Consider the following 21,907-nt stretch of genomic DNA (forward strand, 5'->3'; position numbering starts at 1 on the left):
GTAGAACTTGGCATTTATCCCTATTAAATTTCATTCTGTTGTTTTCTGCCCAGCACTCCAGCCTATCAAGATCACTTTGAAGTTTGTTTCTGTCTTCCAGGGTATTAGCTATCCCACCCAATTTTGTGTCATCTGCAAATTTGATCAGCGTTCCCTGCACCTCCTAGTCCAAATGCCCTCAGTGTCCAAGGGAAGTATGATGGATCAGACAAATAAAGTAAGAGAGACAGAGCAAAAGAGACAAAATCCCACCTCTTTTAAGTTGTTTTAACTTAATTTATAGACATACTAAAAAAAAGAAGGAAACCTAGACAACATTTGTTTTCTTCAATGACAACAAAACCCAAACAAAGCCTGGAGACGCCTCAACATTTCTAGCAGTTGCCTTGGACCTGTACAAGAAAGTCTAAAATAAGTTCACAGAACCTCTGAAATATACAGCTTTTTGGCACACCCACTCCCCGCATGGGCAGAGTGTTGGGAGTCCCTCTGCGTTTTAGGGGATGCCTCTACGTTTCACGGAAATACAGAACGGAATGTGCTCGTAAGAATACCCATGTGAAGACAGGTGCACGTGCTTCAGAGCAGAGACCATTGTCCCCTTAGCTCTGCCCCTGCAATTTTTATGGGGGGGAAGGGGGAGAGCTCCAGTGATTTTCAAGAGGTTATGGAGGCATCCTAAGATATTGGGATCTTTGGTTTTCTCTCAGCTCCAGCTTGCAGGCATGATGAACACATTTAAATTAATTAATTAAATTTAAGCATTTACACTCTGCTTTTTCAGATGCAGGTCATCCAAAGTGATTTACAGACTTTGAAAGAAAATGCAGCCCCAAAGGTTTATACAGTACAAAGAAAGACAATGTTAAGAGCATAAGATGTGCCATACTGGATCAGTCTGAGGGTCCATCTTGTCCAGCACTCTGTTCACACAGCGGTCCACCAGCCATCGGCCAGGGATGAACAAGCAGGACACGGTGCAACAGCACCCTCCCACCCATGTTCCCCAGCAACTGGTGTATATAGTCTTATTGTCTCAGATACTGGAGGTAGCACATAACCATCAGGGCTCATAGCCATTGACAGCCTTCTCCTCCTCCAGGAATTGATCCAACCCCCTTTTAAAGCCGTCCAGATTGGTGGCCATCACTACATCTTGTGGTAGCGAATTCCATAATGTTCTAAAAAGTCTGGGTGATATTTTTTTTTAAAAAAAGGTCCTTCCCCCAGTACTAAAAAGATAAACAGAGAAGGGAGGGGTATGAGTTGCAGAAGTGGGGGGCCACAAAAGAAAAGGCCCTATCCCAGCTTGCCCTTGCACCTATATATTTACAGAAATGTGAGCTAGCTGGGAAGAAGACAGCAAGGACCAGAACACGGACAACGCAAGAGTTTTTGCTGTCTGGGGCAAAGGAAAAGATGTCGTCATCCCCAATACTATCGTACTGGCAATTTAATTTTACTTCAACACTGGTGACATGACAGCCCTCCAATACATCTAAGGGCAGCAGAGCTTGTTCAGCGGGTGGGTGGAGAGTGTAGGGCAGGCCGGGCCTGGCACACAGAGATTTGTCCTCTGACACCTCACCCCCACTCTCTGCCCTCCAGTATTTTCCACTTGAGTCAGCTGACTCACTCTAACGGTAGGGCCGGCCCTGGGTCAGAAGCCATCTCTGGTGTGGGCAGAAAAAAAGAACAACCATCTCTCCAGCTGGGATCACATAAAGGAGGCATCTAGTCAGAGAGGATCATGGGATTGAGGCCTCCTTTGTAAGACAGCAGCACAGGAAATATTCATTGGCACGTCATTTAAGCAGATCTCTTAAGCTGTTTAGAAGCCTCTGTAATACTTACGGGTTGTAGAAAGACGTGTGAAGAGAGACGCAACTCTTGAAGAGCTGGAATCTGGTGAATTTACCCCTCACGGACTGAGCTGGGGAGTGTATTTATAGAAACGTTAATATTTATTGTTATTATGGAGAGGTTGTGAAAGTGGACGGCGTGTTTCTTTGGAGTTTGAGCATTAGCTAAGGCGGGTGGATGGCGTGAGGGGGGGGAAGGTTCCACCATCCGCTGCCACACCAGCAGGGAGTGCTGGGAAAAGCCGTACAGTCTAGGCCACGATCCCAAGTTGATTCTGACACCATTATAGAGGCCCGTTGTTCACACTGGGGGTCCCGTTGTTGCCCCCGTTGGTCCCATTCTGCACCAGCTGCCAATAAGCCCCCCTCCTCTCCATCAGCTCCAGGTGGGTCCCCTGCTCCTGGATCTCCCCGTCTTCCATGACCAGGATGAGATCAGCACGTTCCACGCTGTGGAGGCGGTGAGAGATTAGCAGGACCGAGCGCTGGCTGCGAGCCGCCCCTTCGTAGATCTCCTTCTCTACCTGAAGAGGACAAATAGAGACCACGTTCAGGGAGCGTCCCCTAAACCCACACCGCATCTTCTTCTACCTGCCCCAATCTTTGGCTTCCCCCTCCGCCCCCCTCCCCCCGAATCACAAAAAGCTGCAGCGGGAGGGGAGCGCCCAACTCACTCACCTGCTTCTGACACTCTGTGTCGAGGGCGCTGGTGGGGTCATCCAGGATCAGCACTTTGGGGTTTCGGATCAGAGCCCGAGCGATGGTGATCATCTGCCTCTGGCCCCCAGAAATCTGCCCCCCAGTTTCCCCCGCATCTGCAGAAAGGAGCACGAAAAGGGGGTGCTTTTCAAAGAAAATACAGGGCCTCTCAAACTCATCCTCTTGTTACTATGCAAAGTGCTGGCCTGGCCTGCAAATTCCTGGGCGGCTCTGGCCCTGCTTGCTTTCCTCCCCTGCAAAAACCCTATCACGATTTCCCAGCAACCACTTCACAGTCCTTCCCACCCCATAGCATATGGGGCATAGAAAGCTGCTTTATACCAGGTCACACGGTTTGTCCATTGAGTGCAGAGATGGAGAACCTCCCCCTTCTCATTGTATGGTCTGCTCGTGGTGTATGTGTGTGTCCATCCAGACCCTGCTCTTATCTTCAATCATGCTCTTATCTTCAATCATGCTCTTATCTTCAATCACGCTCTTATCTTCAATCATGCTCTTATCTTCAATCATGGGACTGCTCGCGGTGTGTGCATGTGCATCTGGCCCCTGCTCTTATCTTCAATCATGCTCTTATCTTCAATCATGGTCTGCTCGTGGTGTGTGTGTGTGTCCCCATCTGGCCCCTGCTCTTATCTTCAATCATGCTCTTATCTTCAATCATGGTCTGCTTGTGGTGTGTGTGCATGTGCATCCGGCCCCTGCTCTTATCTTCAATCATGCTCTTATCTTCAATCATGGTCTGCTCGTGGTGTGTGTGTGTGTGTCCATCCGGCCCCTGTGCTTATCTTCAGTCAGGCATCAACAATAAGGGATTTCCCCTCCTCCCTCCCATCAGCAAGTGAGGCTTTAAAAAAGCCTCCATTGGTGACAATGGAGGATTTTAATGCCAAATTATAGCTAGCGGGGGTGGTGGCATTTTCAAGGGCATCACTGCTGGGGAGGAAATGGCTGACCCCCTACTCCTCAAACCTGTAAACCCAATCACTCACCTGAAAAATCACCCCTCTTAAAAAAACCAAAAAAAACTCCATTGCCTCCAATGGAGGCTTTTTAGGAGCCTGAGTGTAGTCCGGGAGGGGTGATGCACGCGTGGAATGTGAGCAATCTGATTGGTGGGAGATCCAGGACAAATAAAAGGAAGGACTTCTTCACACAGCACATAGTTAAATTATGGAACTCGCTGCCACAGGATGTGGTGATGGTCACCAATCTGGATGGCTTTAAAAGGGGGTTGGATCAATTCCTGGAGGCGAAGGCTATCAATGGCTACTAGCCCTGATGGTTGTGTGTTACCTCCAGTATTCGAGGCAGTAAGCCTGCGTGCAGCAGTTGCTGGGGAACATGGGTGGGAGGTGCTGTTGCACCATGTCCTGCTTGTTCATCCCTGGCCGATGGCTGCTTGGCCACTGTGTGAACAGAGTGCTGGGCTAGATGGACCCTGGGTCTGATCCAGCAGGGCCCTTCTTACGTTCTTATGTCCGCTTGACTGCATTGGCTTGTCCCGCCCACTTTGGGGGTGTGGCCCCACTCACTGTTGGCAATCTTGCCCAGGACCAATTCAGCCCTGATCCAGCCTGTGTCCTGTGAGCGGCATCAGCTTCCCAGGGACTCAGGCAGAGAACAGTCATCCCATGACTTGTTACCTGATCCTTTTAATTGGAATTGTGTGTGTGGGAAGGGGGGAGTGAGCCTGGGACCTTTTGCATGCACTAAAGCCCCTCCCATGGGCGGGGATTTGTCGGACGGCAAGAAGGAGAGTTGAGGCGGCGTCTCCTACCTGTGTTGTAGCCTTTTCTCATTCTGGAAATGAAGCCATGGGCTCCTACTCGCAGAGCTGCCTGCGTCACATCCTCCTCGCTCGGATTCTCCCAGCCATAAGCGATGTTCCTATGCAACGACCGAGCAAAGAGCACCGGATTCTGGCTCACCAGCGCCACCTGCAGGGAGGGCAGAAGGGTCAGAGGATCTGGAGGGCTACTCTATTCCAGGCCAGGGCTGAGAAGAACCTGACAACAAGCTCCATCCGACGAGCGTTTTATTGCACGCTTGTAACTGAGCAGTCACGGAGTTTGCTCAGGTTCTTCACATGACGTCGTCTGCCTCCTTGCCCCTTCTGGCCTTCCTTGTCAACAAAAAAACCCCTCTTTATGTCCGATGTTATTTGAAACTCGGAATCACTGCTCTCTCCTGCTGTGTGCAGGAGAAGCAGCGCCATTAGAACAGCGGACTCAATGGGCCTCGTGCTCCTTGGGTACTTCCTCTTTTGAAAGAGGAAGTAACTTGAGGAAAGGAAACATGGGCGGAGAAGTGACGGTAGGAAGCGTGTTAACCCCAGTGTGATGGAGCTTAACGAGTGCAGATAATAGAAGTGGACAGGGAGACATGATCAGGGGTCTGGAAACAAAGCCCTATGAAGAGAGACTGAAAGGACTGGGCATGTTTAGCCTGGAGAAGAGAAAATTGAGGGGAGACATGAGAGCACTCTTCAAATACTTGAAAGGTTGTCACACAGAGGAGGGTCAGGATCTCTTCTCGATCCTCCCAGAGTGCAGGACACGGAATAACGGGCTCAAGTGACAGGAAGCCAGATTCCAGCTGGACATCAGGAAAAACTTCCTGACTGTTAGAGCAGTACGACAATGGAACCAGTTCCCTAAGGAGATGGTGGGCTCTCCCACACTACAGGCCTTCAAGAGGCAGCTGGACAACCATCTGTCAGGGATGCTTTAGGGTGGATTCCTGCATTGAGCAGGGGGTTGAACTCGATGGCCTTGTAGGCCCCTTCCAACTCTGCTATTCTATGATTCTATGACATTTTTCTCCCTCTCTCAAAATACTAGAACCTGGGGTCATCCCATGAAGCTGTTTGGGGGGAGATTAAGGGCAGATAAAAGGAAGGACTTCTTCACACAGCGCAGAGTTACAGTATGGAATTCACTACCACAGGATGTGGTGAGGGCCACCAAATTGGATGGCTTCAAAAGGGGGTTGGATAAATTCCTGGAGGAGAAGGCTATCCATGGCTACTAGCCCTGATGGTTGTGTGCTCTCTCCAGTATTCGAGGCAGTAAGCCTGTGTGCACCAGTTGCTGGGGAACATGGGCGGGAGGGTGCTGTTGCACCATGTCCTGCTTGTTCATCCCTGGCCGGTGGCTGGTTGGCCACTGTGCGAACAGAGTGCTGGACTAGATGGACCCTTGGTCTGATCCAGCCTCAGGGCCCTTCTGATGTTCTTAAGTGGACGCATGGAGGAACTGAACCAGGGTAAAGAGGGACGAAGGAAGCCAAATGCAATGATTTCACTCCACTCTCAATAAATGTTTCTTAGCACTGTGCAAACCATCACAGGGAGAAAAAGAAGATGCTTCTTTAAAACGAGTTAAAACAATGACACAGACGACAGGTTTCCGAGAAGCAAGGAGAGATTACGGAGAGTCCCAAAGAAGAGCGAGAAGAAGGTGTCAATTCATCTTGCTCTGATATTTGCAGCAATAGGGGAGTGGTAGGTTTTGGGGGAAGAGGATCCCTTACCTTTTGATGCAGGAATTGGTGCTGATATTCGCCCAGCTCTCTGCCGTCCAGCAGCACCTGACCTCTCTGGGGCTCGTAGAACCGCTCCAGCAGGGCCACGACAGTTGTCTTTCCTGACCCCGAAGGGCCCACAAGGGCAGTCACTGTGCCGGGGCGCAGCTCCAGGGACACTCCCTGTAGGGAAGGAAAGTAGCAAGTAGATTTAGGGAGAAGCATCTCTACAGTGGGGCAGTCAGGTGATTTCAAAACTCCAGACTTAATGGTCTTACATGGGGGGAGGAATCTCCTGGCAGAATCCAATGGGCTGCTAACACTCCCGTCGATTCCTTTCTGCCCCACCAATTCCCTTCCACAAACAGTGGGTCCTGCTGATTCTATTGCACATTGGGACCTACTGCCTAGTTCTTTCAGTCTCTCTTCATAGGGCTTTGTTTCCAGACCCCTGATCATCCTGGTTGTCCTCCTCTGAACCCCCTCCAGCTTGTCTGCGTCCTTCTTGAAGTGTGGAGCCCAGAACTGGACACAATACTCTAGATGAGGCCTAACCAGGGCCGAATAGAGAGGAACCAGTACCTCATGTGATTTGGAAGCTATACTTCTATTAATGCAGCCCGAAATAGCATTTGCCTTTCTTGCAGCCATATCGCACTGTTGGCTCATATTCAGCTTGTGATCTACAACAATTCCAAGATCCTTCTTGTTTGTAGTATTGCTGAGCCAATATGCACCCTGAATGTGCTATTTTCTGCCTTGAGTTAGAAGTTAAATCAGTGGATGAATTATTTGACTTGAAGGCTTTGCTAGGCTACAACAGGCCTGGGGTGACCTTGCGAGATGGTGTTATCTCCCAAGGTCTGCATTTGTTCTGGAAATTTGCCCTGAAAGTTCTTGTGCAACAGAATTGGCAGAGTGTAATTAGAATCGGCAGGGGAGCTTTGGTTTGGCCCAATCATATGCTCCGTTTTGATTCCATCTTTTGGGAAGCCCTTAGCCTAGATGTTTTGATGGGTCCTCCTCCTCCTCTTCCTCCTCCTCTTGCTTCTTCTCATTCTCGTTTTCCTCCTCCTCCTTCTTCTCCTTCTCCTTCTTCTCCTTTTCCTCCTTCTCCTCCTCTTGCTTCTTCTCATTCTCGTTTTCCTCCTCCTCCTTCTTCTCCTTTTCCTCCTCCTCCTCCTCTTGCTTCTTCTCATTCTCGTTTTCCTCCTCCTCCTTCTTCTCCTTTTCCTCCTCCTCCTCCTCCTCCTCCTTTTCCTCCTCCTCCTCCTCTTCCTCCTCCTGCTTTTCCTTCTCCCCCTTCTCCTTTTCCTCCTCCTTTTCCTCCTCCTCCTCTTGCTTCTCCGCCTCCTCCTGCTTTTCCTTCTCCTCCTTCTCCTTTTCCTCCTCCCCCTCTTCCTCTTCTTCTTCTTCTTCTTTTGGGCCCAGTCTGCACCACCGCCAAGCGAGAAAGAGGACCAGTGGTATGGAGGGTACCATTCCTTCTCTCAACCCCGTGAAGCAGGCTAGTGAACAGTCAGCATAAGAAGGAGGAACAGCAGAAGAACCAGAAGCTCAAAGAATTGGCAGTGGGCCCCTTGGCGGAAGCCCAATAGTGCCGCCCTCGGAGGCATTGCCATGACCCTATCTCCCCAAGGTAACCCCGGGCCTGTTTTATTTATTATTTATTTATTTATTTATTACATTTCTATACCGCCCAATAGCCGAAGCTCTCTGGGCGGTTCACAAAAATTAAAACCATAGTAAAACAACCAACAGGTTAAAAGCACAATTACAAAATACAGTATAAAAAGCACAACCAGGATAAAACCACGCAGCAAGTTGATATAAGATTAAAATACATTGTTAGAACAGTAAAATTTAAATTTAAGTTAAAATTAAGTGTTCAAATACTGAGAGAATAAAAAGGTCTTCAGCTGGCGACGAAAGGAGTACAGTGTAGGCGCCAGGCGGACCTCTCTGGGGAGCTCGTTCCACAACCGGGGTGCCACAGCGGAGAAAGCCCTCCTCCTAGTCGCCACCTGCCTCACTTCCTTTGGCAGGGGCTCACGGAGAAGGGCCCCTGTGGATGATCTTAAGGTCCGGGTAGGTACATAAGGGAGGAGGCGTTCCTTCAAATAACCTGGCCCCAAACCGTTTAGGGCTTTAAATGTCAATACCAGCACTTTGAATTGGGCCCAGACCTGGACTGGTAGCCAATGAAGTTGGAAAAGGACTGGCGTAATGTGATCTCGCCAGCCAGTTTAGCCTAGCAAAGCCTTCAAGTCAAATAATTCATCCACTGATTTAGCTTCTAACTCAAGGCAAGCTCGGAGGATGGCAACAAGGGAGAGGGCCTTTTCAGTGGTGGCCCCCCAATTGTGGAATGATCTCCCCGACGAGGCTCGCCTGCCGCCAACACTGTTATCTTTTCAGCGCCAGGTCAAGACTTTTCTCTTCTCGCAGGCATTTAACAGCATTTAACAACGCAAGTTTGTTTATTTTTTAACAGACCCCAGAACGGTTGTTTTTAAATGGATGCCGTTAGTTTTATACTGTTGTTTTATGTTTTTGGTTTTAAATTTTGTATACTTTTTAATGTTCACTGTTTTAAACTTTTGTAAACCGCCCAGAGTGCTTCAGCTATGGGGCGGTATATAAATGAAATTTATATATTTATAAAAATATATAAAAATATATTTATAAAAATTTATTAAAAATGACCTTTTTATTCTCTCAGTATTTTAACACTTAATTTTAACTTAAATTCAAATTTTACTATTTTAACTCTGTATTTTAATCTTATATCAATTTTGCTATGTGGTTTTTATCCTGGTTGTGCTTTTTATACTGTATTTCGTATTTGTGCTTTTAACCTGTTGGTTGTTTTATGATGGTTTTAATTTTTGTGAACCGCCCAGAGAGCTTCGGCTATTGGGTGGTATAAAAATGTAATAAATAAATGAAATAAATAAATAAATAAATAAAGGCAGAACATAGCACATTAAAGGTGCATATTTAGACAGGAAAAAAGTCCTACAGCTCACAGCATACCCCAGCCAGCATGGGTTCTGTCTAAATATGCCTAGGAACTCATCACAAACCAACAAGAGAAATACCCCCACGCTTGCTAAAATGGGATCCCTCAGCCCTGCTTAACCCCAGCCATTTAAAAGCAGCTAAAACCCAGTGGGCATTCACACGACTTGTGCTCTCCAGCCACTGAGGGACGAGAGGCAGCGCAAAGTTCTCTGAATGTCCCCTTCCCAATCTCCTTAACTCCCTCACCATGTTTCTGTTTTCTCCCCCTCCCCTTCCCACGTACCTTCAACACCAGGGCATTGTCCCTATCAGGGTAGGCGAACGAGACGTCGTTCAACAGAACGTGTCCCCGTAAATCCTCGGGCGCCAGCGTTCCCGTAGACCGGATCTTCGGGGTCCGGTCCATGTATTCAAAAATCTTCTCCGAAGAACCTATAGCTTTTTGCACGTGGGGATAAGTGGAGAGGAGGACCTGGGGGGAGGAGGAAGGAAATACACATTCCGTGAGGAAGAAAACGTTTTTTTTCAGGAGGGGGAAAGAAGGAGAAATGTCCAGGCACATTCTTCCAAAAGTTTCCCTTCTCCATCCCCACTCACAGGCCCCAGACTCACCCGCACCGCTGTGGAGAACTCCATCTCGTAGAGGACGAACGTAACGAGGTTTCCGCTGGTGACATTCCCCAGGGTGACAAGACGGCCTCCGTAGATGAGAATCCCCAGTTTGAGAGCCAGGCCTGCTAACTGAAGGGGGAGAAAATGGGTTTAGCCAGGAGGCCCTCTCCTAGGACGCCAGGAGGCCTCTCAGCCCTTCCCTCTAATGCAGTGGTTCCCAAATTTTTCAGGTCACCGCCCCCTTGGTTCCACAAACTCATGCCCAGTGCCCCCTACCCTACACTATAAAAATCATTATTCAGAATAGCGGTTTTCAACGGCCCACTAAGGAAGATAATAGCAATAAAATTCAAAACGGTAACAATTAATTGAATATTTATTCAAAATCTGAAGCACCCTCCACAGGCTTGCCGAGGGAGGGAGGGAAAAGAGAGCGAACACCTCTGTTTTGCAGCCGGCATGGCGGGGCACACCAAGCAGGGTATGTCTTTTCATTAGCGTTTTGGTGCTTTTGAAACTTTTAAATTCACCGTTAAAAGGACTCTTCTTAAACTGTATTAATACATGTGTGGATTCTTCCCCTACTTGGGACCAAACTACCTTCTCCCATAAAAATGTCCCTGGGTGAGGTGCTTCTCAGAAAAGACCACCTTGAGCACCCCCCTGCCGCCCCCTTGCCTCTTAACGCCCCCCTATGCAATCGGGTTGGTCCTGGGACCGCGGGAATAATCGGGATAACTGGGGAACCAGTTATCCCGGGAAAATGGAGGGGTCGTCCCTGCCTGCTCCCGGTATCCCCTGTGTGTCATTTGGGTGCACAGGGACACCCTAGGGACAGCCCCTGGAAAAAAGGCAGGCGTAGAAAAGGCCTGAGTCTGTCATAAGGGAAGAGTACAGCAAAGGAACAGATAGTGAATCAGTTAGAGACATGTTTGTATTATGTTGTTTGACCGGTTAGTATCTCTTTGACTGATTCTGGGTGTGTCCCATAATGCAATCTTCAGGCTTGCTGCTTGGTTCTAAGTAGGGTGACCATAGGGTGACGATCACAGAGAGAACTGTTAGAACTAGGGTGACCCTATGAAAAGGAGGGCAGGGCTCCTGTATCTTTAACAGTTGCATAGAAAAGGGAATTTCAGCAGGTGACATTTGTACGCATGCAGCACCTGGTGAAATTCCCTCTCCTTCATCACAACAGTGAAAGCTGCAGGAGCTATACTAGAGTGACCAGATTTAAAAGAGGGCAGGGCACCTGCAGCTTTGACTGGTGTGATGCAGAGGAAATTTCACCAGGTTCTCCATATATACAAATGACACCTGCTGAAATCCCCTTTTCAATACAACTGTTAAAGATACAGGAGCCCGGTCCTCCTTTTCATAGGGTCACCCTAGTTCTAACAGTTCTCTCTGTGATCGTTATGTTTTCTGATGACAGTTAGTAAGAAATCTCCAAGAGGTCTTGATAACATTAGTTCATCTCTCCACTCCTAGTCTATCTATTAATGTTTCATATTTTGTTCTAAGAACGAACACATTGATATTTTTGTTCTCTACTACCGTATTTCTTCAATTCTAAGACACACTTTTTTCCCATATAAACATCTCTAAAACATCTTAGAATAGCAGGTACATTTATTATTTCTTAGAATCAAAGCTTTTTTTCTGTTGGTGGTACTGAAATTAGTGTGCGTCTTACAATCAATGGCGTCTTAGAATCGAAGAAATACGGGTATTAAAGAATTGTCTTTAGCATTGTTCTTTAAGGACACACAAATCAAGAGTCCCGCCAATACCAGGGACCCGGCCACCACTTCCATTTCTCCTCCCAGCTGTCCAAAGAGCTGATGCATCCAGATTCCAGCTGGACATCAGGAAAAACTTCCTGACTGTTAGAGCTGTACGACAATGGAATGAGTGACCTAGGGAGGTTGTGGGAGGTCAGTGACACTCGAGGCCTTCAAGAGGCAGCTGGACAACCATCTATCAGGGATGCTTTAGGGTGGATTCCTGCGTTGAGCAGGGGGTTGGACTAGATGGCCTCGTAGGCCCCTTCCAACCCTGCTATTCTATGATTCTGTGATCCCTTACGTTGCTAGACCACATGGAGACCGCGTAGCCCGCGGCGTCCCACTTGCTGAGCTTGTAGGTTTTCTGCAGCTTGCCCTCGTAGCTCCGCACGGCCCCGTCCTCGTTCGCAAAGCTGCGGACCGTGGAGATGGCTTGGAAGGTCTCCTCAGCCACTTCGTTGGCCTTGGCTAAGGACTCCTGGACCTGCAGCGCCAGATTCTGTGGGGGGCAAAAGGCGGGTCAGAGGATCAGGCTCGTGGAAGTGGAGCAAAAATAGCTCGTTCCCTGGTGTACGAAGCCCAATTCAGCACACAAGGAGGAGAAGGGATGAAGTATGGGTCAAACAGCGTTTATTCTGCAGAATAATGAGGCACAGGAGCATATTGCTGCAAAGCATGTGCAGAGCTGGCACCAGACTATATTGCGCCCTAGACAGGCGTGTTCTGAAGCCGCCGCCCCCCGCTTGCTCACTCACCGCCCCCTCACTCGCCTGCCCACCCACTCGCTCGCTCACTCACTGCTCCCCCGCCCGCTCGCCGCTCCCCCTCGCTCACACGCTCCAGCTACCCCCATCGCTCGCCCGTCGCCCCCACTCGCTCACTCACCGCTACGGCTCCCCCCTTGCTCGCCCACTCACCACCCGCTCCCTTCCGCTCCCAGCTTTGAAGCCAGGACACTGGGGTTGGGGGGTGGGGCAGAGGCTTTGAAGCGGCGCGCCCGGAAATGGCTTCCGGGCGTGCCATACTGAAGCCTCTGTCTCCAACCCCAGCATCCTGGCTTCGAAGGAGCCAGGACGCTGGGGTTAGGCGGAGGCCGGGGCGGCAGCTTTGGACCCGGAAGCCGCTCTAGGAGAGCAGCTTCCGGGTACACTGTTCAGCGCCCTCGTTTGCTTGGTGCTCTAGGCAGCCGCCTGAGTTGCCTCTATGGCAGCACCGGGCCTGAGCATGTGCCTACCTCGCAAGGGAGGTAGCAAGGTATTTATACACCAGTTTCTGGCTGAAAAGTAAGGCGCATAGTAAGACATTTTCTTGGCCAGCATCTACTAAAGATTAGTACTCACTGTTCCCTGTGGAACATTCACTTGTTTTCCGTTATCTAAGAATGCTCTGGCCTTCCCTGGCCATTTTGGCTTTTGCAACATTCTGCTCAGCAACTTAGCTTAGCAACTAGCATAGGTTACTTTGGCTCAACAGAAGTGCAGGCGCTCATCATGACAGTCTGGGCAGCCAGACCCAGAAGGACAGTTCGGAAATTCAGGCTGCCGTGTCGATCCATACCAACAAACCCATTCTAGCAATTTTCACCTCTACCAGGTCAGATCTTTCATAAAACAAACGGGTCTTTCTTAACTGACCATTCAGGCCCGGGCCACCACAAAAGACTTCTGCATTTTGGAACAGTATATTGTTACGGCCATTTATTGTCGCTGGGGAAATTCAAGTCCCCCCCCCCCCCCCCAGCTACTGTGAGGAACGGCAGCTGAACTCCGAGGGAACAGGAAGATGACGTCAGCTTCCCTGCTAATCAAAAAGGGCAGGTGCTGCGCCCCTACGTGTCCTGGCTACAACACTGTATCGGGTGAGAAGGTCCTATGGTCCTCATGATCTAGTTGCGGGCTTCCAAGAGGCATTTGGTTGGTCTCCAAGGTTGCTGGACTAGAGAAACAGTTTGCTAGAGTTTGGTCTGATGCAGCATGGTTCTTATGTTCCTATATATACACACATGTGCACATAAGAATTGGAGTCAAAGGCCCCCTTCAGAAGACACCTTAAACCATGGCTTTAAACACGGTGGTTAAGCCGGAAAGCTGAGCTGTGTTCAGAAGACACCTTAAACCATGGCTTTAACCACGGTGGTTAAGCCAGAAAGCCGGGCTGTGTTCAGAAGACACCTTAAACCATGGCTTTAACCACGGTGGTTAAGCCGGAAAGCTGAGCTGTGTTCAGAAGACACCTTAAACCACGGCTTTAACCATGGTGAATAAAGCAAAAAGCCTTATTCACCGTGGTTAAAGCCATGGTTTAAGGTGACTTCTGAACACGGCCTGGCTTTCTGGCTTAACCATCGTGGTTAAAGCCATGGTTTAAGGTGTCTTCTGAATGGGCCCAAAAGGAGCTAAGGCTGTTCATACATCACGCTAACCCCACAGTCAGCGGTTGAGTATGGATTGTTGTTGAACCATGGGTTGGTGTGTTGTCTGAACCCAGGACATTTTCCAGAGTGGTTTGAGAAGCACCCTGAACAACCTAACAACAAACCATGGATTCTCAAGGTTGCTTGTTCGAGAAAAATAAGCACACTGCATAGCTAACAAGCCACCCTGCAGAAAACTGTCCTGAGTTCAGACAACATGCTAAGCCATGGTTCAACAAACAACCCACATTACAACAACCCATATGCAGCTACTGAGTGTGGGTTAGTGTGTTGCACGAACCCCATTACTGACCAGGTTTAGACAATCACAAGGGCAAAACCCCTACGATGGGTTCTTCCCCCACTCTCAAGCACGCTGGTCATGCAGCCGATTACATAATTACCCACAATGCAGCACCGTGTTATCGTGTTACCGTGTTATCCAGACCCAGCGTGTGGCGTGGCCAGTATGGCTTCTGAAATACCCTACAACTCACACCTGGCAGTAGGGAACCCACGATGGATTCTTTCACGCCCACAAGTCTCCAAACACAGTCACTGTAACTCTTCTATGTAACGGTCTTTCTGCCAACTGAGAGAAACCCTTCATGTATTTAATGAAGTGGAGATAGAATTACCACAGTTTTTGCCTCAGTGGCCTGGTTCAGACAACGATATTGCAGCCATTACGATATGGCTGCAAGAAAGGCCAATGCTATTTTGGGCTGCATTAATAGAAGTATAGCTTCCAAATCACGGGAGGTCCTGGTTCCTCTCTATTCGGCCCTGGTAAGGCCTCATCTAGAGTATTGCGTCCAGTTCTGGGCTCCACAATTCAAGAAGGACGCAGATAAGCTGGAGCGTGTTCAGAGGAGGGCAACCAGGATGATCAGAGGTCTAGAAACAAAGCCCTATGAAGAGAGACTGAAAGAACTGGGCATGTTTAGCCTGGAGAAGAGAAGATTGAGGGGAGACATGATAGCACTCTTCAAATACTTAAAAGGTTGTCACACAGAGGAGGGCCAGGATCTCTTCTCGATTCTCCCAGAGTGCAGGACACGGAATAACGGGCTCAAGTTAAAGGAAGCCAGATTCCAGCTGGACATCAGGAAAAACGTCCTGACTGTTCGAGCAGTATGATAATGGAATCAGTTGCCTGGCAAGGTTGTGGGCTCTCCCACACTAGAGTCATTCAAGAGGCAGCTGGACAGCCATCTGTCAGGGATGCTTTAGGGTGGATTCCTGCATTGAACAGGGGTTTGGACTCGATGGCCTTGTAGGCCCTTCCAACTCTGCTATTCTATGATTCTATGAACACGTTAAACCATGCCGCTTAACCACAAAATGGTTAAGGGAATGCTATTTTATTGTTTTACTCTGTTACAGCACCATGTACATTGATGGCGCTATATAAATAAATAATAATAATAATAATAATGCATTCCCTTAACCATTTTGTGGTTAAGCGGCATGGTTTAGCGTGTTGTCTGAACCAGGCTAATGTGTTTTTAAGATACCTTTTGATGTTTTATCATCAGTTATGAGGCAAAAGCACCCCATTTTTTTCATTTAGGATGAGAGCAATAGATGTCAAAGCGCTGTCGCCTCCTTTTTATGGTAAATTAAGAAACAGTTATTCCCGCCTTCTGAAAGGCGCTGAGGTGTGAGGCGTCTGGCTGGGCCTTCCTAGGAGACGGGCTGCCGGCTTTGAACTGCCCTTGGTGATCGGGGCCCAACTTGGCGAGGCTCCGGTGAGGTTACCTGGTGAAATTGCCCAATGAGCTTCGGCGTCAGCACGATGAAGGGCAGGAGCACCGTGATGAACAAGGACAAGGGAACCGAAAGCCACAGCATTGACGCGTAGAGGAAGATCGCCCGCATGAGGTACCACATCAGCAGGTTCAGGTCCCCGCTGAGGGCCTCGCTCATGGTGTCCGTGTCGGAGGTAATCCGGGAAGTGATGTCCCCTGTGTGGAGGGAAAGAGGGGGTCAGGTGGGGGGCAGAGATGGACAGCAGAGGAAAAATCAGGGATGAGAAGGATGCCAACTTTTTTCTTGTCTCATCTTAGTTTTTTCCTTGCAGGCAAGATTCACCATTAGCCCTTCCAGTTCACCCCTTTATTCTTCTCGTCTTACTCATCCTGGTTAAGCTATCTCCCGTTCCCCTGATCATGACTTCCCTCACACAAGGTGTGGGTCAGGCCTGTAGCCCTATCTGCATGCTGACTTCAGGGGTGGGATTCAGGACAGGCCCGGCCTACTTAGTTATGAATTATCAGAGGAGGGCAACAAGGATGATCAGTGGTCTGGAAACAAAGCCCTATGAAGAGAGACTGAAAGAACTGGGCATGTTTAGCCTGGAGAAGAGAAGATGGAGGGGAGACATGATAGCACTCTTCAGATACTTAAAAAGTTATCACACAGAGGAGGGCCAGGATTTCTTCTCGATCCTCCCAGAGTGCAGGACACAGAATAGCATAGAATAGCAGAGTTAGAAGGGGCCTACAAGGCCATCGAGTCCAACCGCCTGCTCAATGCAGGAATCCACCCTAAAGCATCCCGGACAGATGCTTGTCCAGCTGCCTCTTGAAGGCCTCTAGTGTGGGAGAGCCCACAACCTCCCTAGGTAACTGATTCCACCGTCGTACTGCTCTAACAGTCAGGAAGTTTTTCCTGATGTCCAGCTGAAATCTGGCTTCCTTTAACTTGAGCCCGTTATTCCGTGTCCTGGACTCTGGCAGGATCGAGAAGAGATCCTGGGCTTAAGTGACAGGAAGCCAGATTCCAGCTGGACAGCAGGAAAAACTTCCTGACTATTAGAGCAGTACGACAATGGAATCAGTTACCAAGGGAGGTTGTGGGCTCTCCCACACTACAGGCCTTCAAGAGGCAGCTGGACAACCATCTGTCAGGGATGCTTTAGGGTGGATTCCTGCATTGAGCAGGAAAAGTAGAGTTGGAAGGGGCCTATAAGCCCATCGAGTCCAATGCAGGAATCCACCCTCAATGCAGGAATCCACCCTAAAGCATCCCTGACAGGTGGTTGTCCAGCTGCCTCTTGAAGGCCTCTAGTGTGGGAGAGCCCACAACCTCCCTAGGTAACTGGTTCCATTGTCGCACTGTTCTAACAGTCAGGAAGTTTTTCCTGATGTCCAGCTGGAATCTGGCTTCCTTTAACTTGAGCCGTTATTCCGTGTCCTGCACTCTGGGAGGATCGAGAAGAGATCCTGGCCCTCCTCTGTGTGACAACCTTTCAAGTATCTGAAGAGTGCTATCGTGTCCCCCCTCAATCTTCTCTTCTCTGGGCTAAACATGCCCAGTTCTTTCAGTCTTTCTTCATAGGGCTTTGTTTCCAGATCTCCATCCAACGTTTCCTTACAGTTGATGAAGAAGAGGCACTTGAAGAGGCACCCTACCAGATTTGGTGGGTCAGTGCACAGGATTAAGGGTTGGCCATAGACTGGGCCTTTTACCTGTCCGGTTATTGTGGAAGAACCCAATTTCCTGGTGCAGGATGGATTTGAAGACGTTGCTCTGGAGGCGGGTGTGAAACCGGTTCATGGTGTTGTTGTAGAGGCAGTCACAGAAAAACTCTGCCACGGCACTGGGGCAGATAAGAAAGGGAGCATGGGTGTCCCAGCATCCCAATTATTCCCTCCTCCCTACCCCCAAGTTTTCATCCAGCCCCCAACCCAATTCTCCCAAGGGGCTGCTCCTTACCTGCCAACGGTTAGCAGAGACATCACCAAGAGAGCTTTCTTGAAGGTAGAAGAGCCGGCCTCAGTGACAATCCAGTCGGTCACACGCCCCGTGTAGTACGGAATCGCCATCTCTCCTACAGCAGACAAGGGGGAGAGGCCTCAGGACTCCTGGGTTCTTTGGAAGAGGAGTGGGCTCCAGCACCCCTGAACTGGGAGGGGCAGCAGGATCTGAAAGCTCCAGTTTGGGGGTTCACCAGGTGAGCAGTGGGGTGTAGCAGGCACACAGCCGATTGTAGCTGGGCTGAACTGAATTTAATAGTGCTGTCATTCATTTCATATGAAATAAGAGTAGAGAGTTTTGGCTATTCAGCGGTATAAAAATGTAACAAATAATAATAAATTAAATAAACATATGGAAACATGGTCTCCTAAGGCAGAGCTGCTCACAAAAATTAAAATGTATATTATTCTAAATTGGCATACGCCCACCCATTTGGATATAGGGGCTGTTATTTACTTTAAAACTAAAATTCGCTTTTGCCTTTCTTTTCTAAAGCAGCTTTAAAAATGCACACTGTATTTCTCACCTCGGTACTTATAAATAAACATTGCCTTAAAAATATTTAGAGTTCAATCCTATGTATATCTACTTGGAAGGAAGTCCCACCGAGTTTAATGGTACTTACTCCTATTTAAGCGTGCACAGGATTGCAGGCTTAGCTTCCTTTATCTCACAACTGCATTAATTGTACGAAAATATTTGTGTGCGTGCATTTTGTGTTTGTGTGTGTATATGTTAACTTTTGTAAATTTATAAACTGAATAAGGCAATGATAAAGAATATACTTTTTTAAAAGTGTGTGTAGGATTGCACCCATCTTTTATCTCATAAATAATAATTTAAAATCAGATTTCAAAAGTGAAATTTGGAACACAAAGGCAAGTATTGAAACGGCAACTGAAAATTTAAAGTATGCCGAAATTGGCCAAGCAGCTATCTATCAGGGACCCACAAGCAGGACACGGTGCAACAGCACCCTCCCACCCATGTTCCCCAGCAACAAGTGCATATAGGTTTACTGCCTCTAATACTGGAGGTAGCACACTTTATGTTTTAATTAAGTTTAAATTAAAAATAAGAAATACGAAACTATTTGTTTCGTCGCTTATGTTTTTAATTTACCTGTACACTGCAGAGAGAGCTCTAATTATAGGCCTGTCTATAAGTGAAAAAAGTAATTAATAAATATAGGGTGACCCTATGGAAAGGAGGACAGGGCTCCTGTAACTTTAACAGTTGCATAGAAAAGGGAATTTCAGCAGGTGTCATTTGTACATATGGAGAACCTGGTGAAATTCCCTCTTCATCACAACAGTGAAAGCTGCAGGAGCTATACTAGAGTGACCAGATTTAAAAGAGGGCAGCTTTAACTGTTGTGATGAAGAGGGAATTTCACCAGGTTCTCCATATATACAAATGACACCTGCTGAAATTCCCTTTTCTATGCAACTGTTAAAGCTACAGGAGCCCAGTCCTCCTTTTCATATGGTCACCCTATATAATAAATGCATTATATCATTAGGACTATGCACAGGATGTGAAGCTGGGAAGGGGCTAGAATGGGGGTGGGGGTGGGCAGGAGACAAATATGGGATCTCCAAATACCTGTACACACCTGGTCACTTACTCACCCAAGGAAGAAGCCACCAGGAGTCCAGCGATGGCCACGAACCTCAGCAGATCTGGCCTCATGCAGGAGAGGAGGCGGCCGAAGGACGCGGAGGGTTTCTTCTCGGTTTCTCCCTGCCTCTGGGGGGCGAGGTGATGCCACAGCAGGGCCACTGCCCCCACGATGAGATAGTTGAGGGCGAAGGCATCCATCCTGCCCCAGCTGTGCGCCAGCTCCGGGGCGCCTCCTTTGGGCCGGAGCAGATACTGCGAAGTGGTGTAGCAAGGCAGCAGGAAGCTGAGCAGGGCAGCTGCGGGGAAGAGGGCATCTCGGAGGCCCCCGGGCTGGCCCCCGCAGCAGGTGGTGGCAAAAGCCGAGAGGCTCAGCATGCTGCAGCGCAGCAATGCCACGGCCCAGGAGAAGACCAGCGGGCTCCCCCAGGGCGGCCGCAGCACCTGCCATGCCAGGCGGAGGGTGAAGAAGTCCAGAAGCACCACCAGCGAGATCCAGGCACAGGACACCAGGCTGGACTTCATCTCCGAGGGTGGCGATGCCAACGGCCTGTCAAGGTGGCCAAAGGGCTTTTGGAGAAGCCGGTTGACAGCCCTTCCTTCCGTCCTTCTTCAAGTTTCCAAAGGGCAGTTCTGGGAACCCCCTGCAAAACAAATTAACCCTCACCCAGCCACCCACCCACTCACTCACCCACTCACTCCACACACACAACCAGGGACGTCGCGAGAGAGCAGAAGCCGCCGCAATGATTAGCAGAGGAGTTGCTGCTGCGCCCGCCCAGTTCACAGCTTCCAAGGGAGGCTGGCTGAAGTTTCTTTGTGTCGCAAAAGCGAAGGAGGCGGTGCCAAGCGGGTTTAAAAAGAGGGAGCCGCGCTCCCTCTGGCGGCCGCCGGCTCAGGCAAAGGAGGAAGGAAATAAAACTTTAAAAAAGACAACCTTCTATATCCCCCGTCGCTTTAGGTCTCGATAAAACCGGATTAAAAATGTGAAAGGAGAGTTTGGGGTGGGAACAGGATGCCTTCCCTCCTTTCCCCGCGATCTCCAGCCGCGGCTGCCTTTCTGGAAATCCCCTCCGCCGCGCTCGGTCCTTCGTGGAAAGGCTGCCGTTTCTGGGAATCTAAAAGTGAAACTAGTGGTCGGCTTAAAAAAAAATTAAAAATAAAACACCGGCTGGGGAGGGCAGAGGAAAAGATCATGAACCAGCGGCCGGGGACGCGGGTGGTGGTTTGCAAAGGCATGTTGATGATTTTTCCTGGCAGGGGCACTTCTTTGCCTTGCATGACAGGCGGGGACTCAGCAGGCGAAGGTTCCCCACCGCCGTGCAGGGAGCGCAGTGCGTCACCTGTTGAATTTCTGCCTGTCAGGGGAAAAAAAAAAAAAGCCCCGCGGGGATTTTCCCAGAGGAAAACAGAGGAGCAAACATAGGAGGGTGTTTTCCTATACACTCCATCACGCTTCTCCTCCCTCAACTATCACCGCTTGTACTGAGGGAGAAAAGCGAGGCCGTTCCTGTGTTTTTCCCCTCTTGTGTTTTTTTCCTCTTCCCTCCCCACCCCTTTTTTCCTCCTGTGTCGTGTCTTTTAAGATTTCAAGCTTTTAGGAAGGAACTGTCTTGTTTTACTGATTAGATGAAAGTATGGCATACAGTAAAACACTTTACTTTCTAAAATACTTTCTGAAATATTTTCTAATGTACTGTGATCAAATGCTTTGTAACGTACAGTATTTTTATCATTGTATTACAGTCAACTTTTGTAAACCGCCCAGAGAGCTTCGGCTATGGGGCGGTATATAAATGCAATAAATACATAAATAAAAATGTAAGAAATAATAATTGCATTATAGTATTATAATAAAAAATACTTTAAATAAATAAATACACTGAGGCAACACATTAGGGTAATGGATGGATTGCATGACTCATCTTGAACTATTGACATTAAAAATAATAATACTTTGCACAGCCCTGGGGCACCTTATTTTTCTACCACAGAATTTCAGATATGTGGTGTTTAGACATGTGACTTCTTCACGCAGTGCATAGTTAAGTTATGCAACTCACTGCCACAAGATGTAGTGATGGCCCTCAATCTGGATGGCTTTAAAAGGGGGTTGGATAAATTCCTGGAGGCGAAGGCTATCCATGGCTACTAGCCCTGATGGTTATGTGTTACCTCCAGTATCAGAGGCAGTAAGCCTGTGTGCACCAGTTGCTGGGGAACATGGGTGGGAGGGTGCTGTTGCACTATGTCCTGCTCGTTGGTCCCTGGCCGATGGCTGGTTGACCACTGTGCGAACCGAGTGCTGGACTAGATGGACCCTTGGTCTGATCCAGCATCAGGGCGCTTCTGATGTTCTCATCACCCTCAATATGCATGGTGCTTTTTGGACTACAGGAGAGGAATTCCCTGCCTCAAGGAACATACAATCTAAAATCAGCCCCATCGCCTCAGCTTGAAGAGCCCTTTTGTATTCACTCGCACACTTTTTGCACAACTGGTCTCCTGCTTCTGGGCATCTGGCCCTTTGCACACGCTACTAAATTACGAAAAAGAGAGTCTGGGCAGCTTTCCTCTCAGTCCTC

At 48.7% G+C, this 21,907-nt stretch overlaps 1 protein-coding gene across 4 annotated transcripts; it reads right to left on the reverse strand.

Annotated features, from left to right (window-relative positions):
• Nucleotides 1-255: 255 nt before the first annotated feature.
• Nucleotides 256-20,355, reverse strand: TAP1 (transporter 1, ATP binding cassette subfamily B member). Of its 4 annotated transcripts, none has more exons than XR_010025252.1 (12): nt 19,334-20,355; nt 17,661-17,775; nt 17,414-17,544; nt 15,702-15,907; nt 11,829-12,026; nt 9,741-9,869; nt 9,412-9,600; nt 6,114-6,287; nt 4,360-4,519; nt 2,541-2,677; nt 1,855-2,386; nt 256-392 (listed from the first exon to the last, which is right to left on the reverse strand). XR_010025252.1 is itself a non-coding variant. In XM_063122474.1 (12 exons), exons 2-12 carry the CDS (start codon nt 19,845-19,847, stop codon nt 2,147-2,149), a joined length of 2,193 nt encoding a protein of 730 aa, XP_062978544.1. In that variant the 5' UTR covers nt 19,848-19,966; nt 20,260-20,355; the 3' UTR covers nt 256-2,146. The 4 variants fall into 4 exon arrangements, 3 of the variants coding, with proteins under 3 accessions (XP_062978544.1, XP_062978543.1, XP_062978545.1); XM_063122474.1 differs by having other exon boundaries at nt 256-2,386; nt 19,334-19,966; nt 20,260-20,355; XM_063122473.1 differs by having other exon boundaries at nt 256-2,386.
• Nucleotides 20,356-21,907: the final 1,552 nt, after the last annotated feature.

This window comes from Elgaria multicarinata, chromosome 3, assembly GCF_023053635.1.
Source record: "Elgaria multicarinata webbii isolate HBS135686 ecotype San Diego chromosome 3, rElgMul1.1.pri, whole genome shotgun sequence".
Lineage (NCBI taxonomy): Eukaryota > Metazoa > Chordata > Lepidosauria > Squamata > Anguidae > Elgaria > Elgaria multicarinata.

Coding starts and splice junctions, on each gene's coding strand:
- TAP1 (XM_063122474.1), bottom strand. CDS start 19,847: ATGAAGTCCAGCCTGGTGTCCTGTGCCTGGATCTCGCTGGTGGTGCTT. Junction 9,870..11,828: donor TCTCCATGTGGTCTAGCAAC/GTAAGGGATCAC, acceptor CTCCCCCTTCAG/TTAGCAGGCCTGGCTCTCAA. Junction 2,387..2,540: donor ACACAGAGTGTCAGAAGCAG/GTGAGTGAGTTG, acceptor TGTCCTCTTCAG/GTAGAGAAGGAGATCTACGA.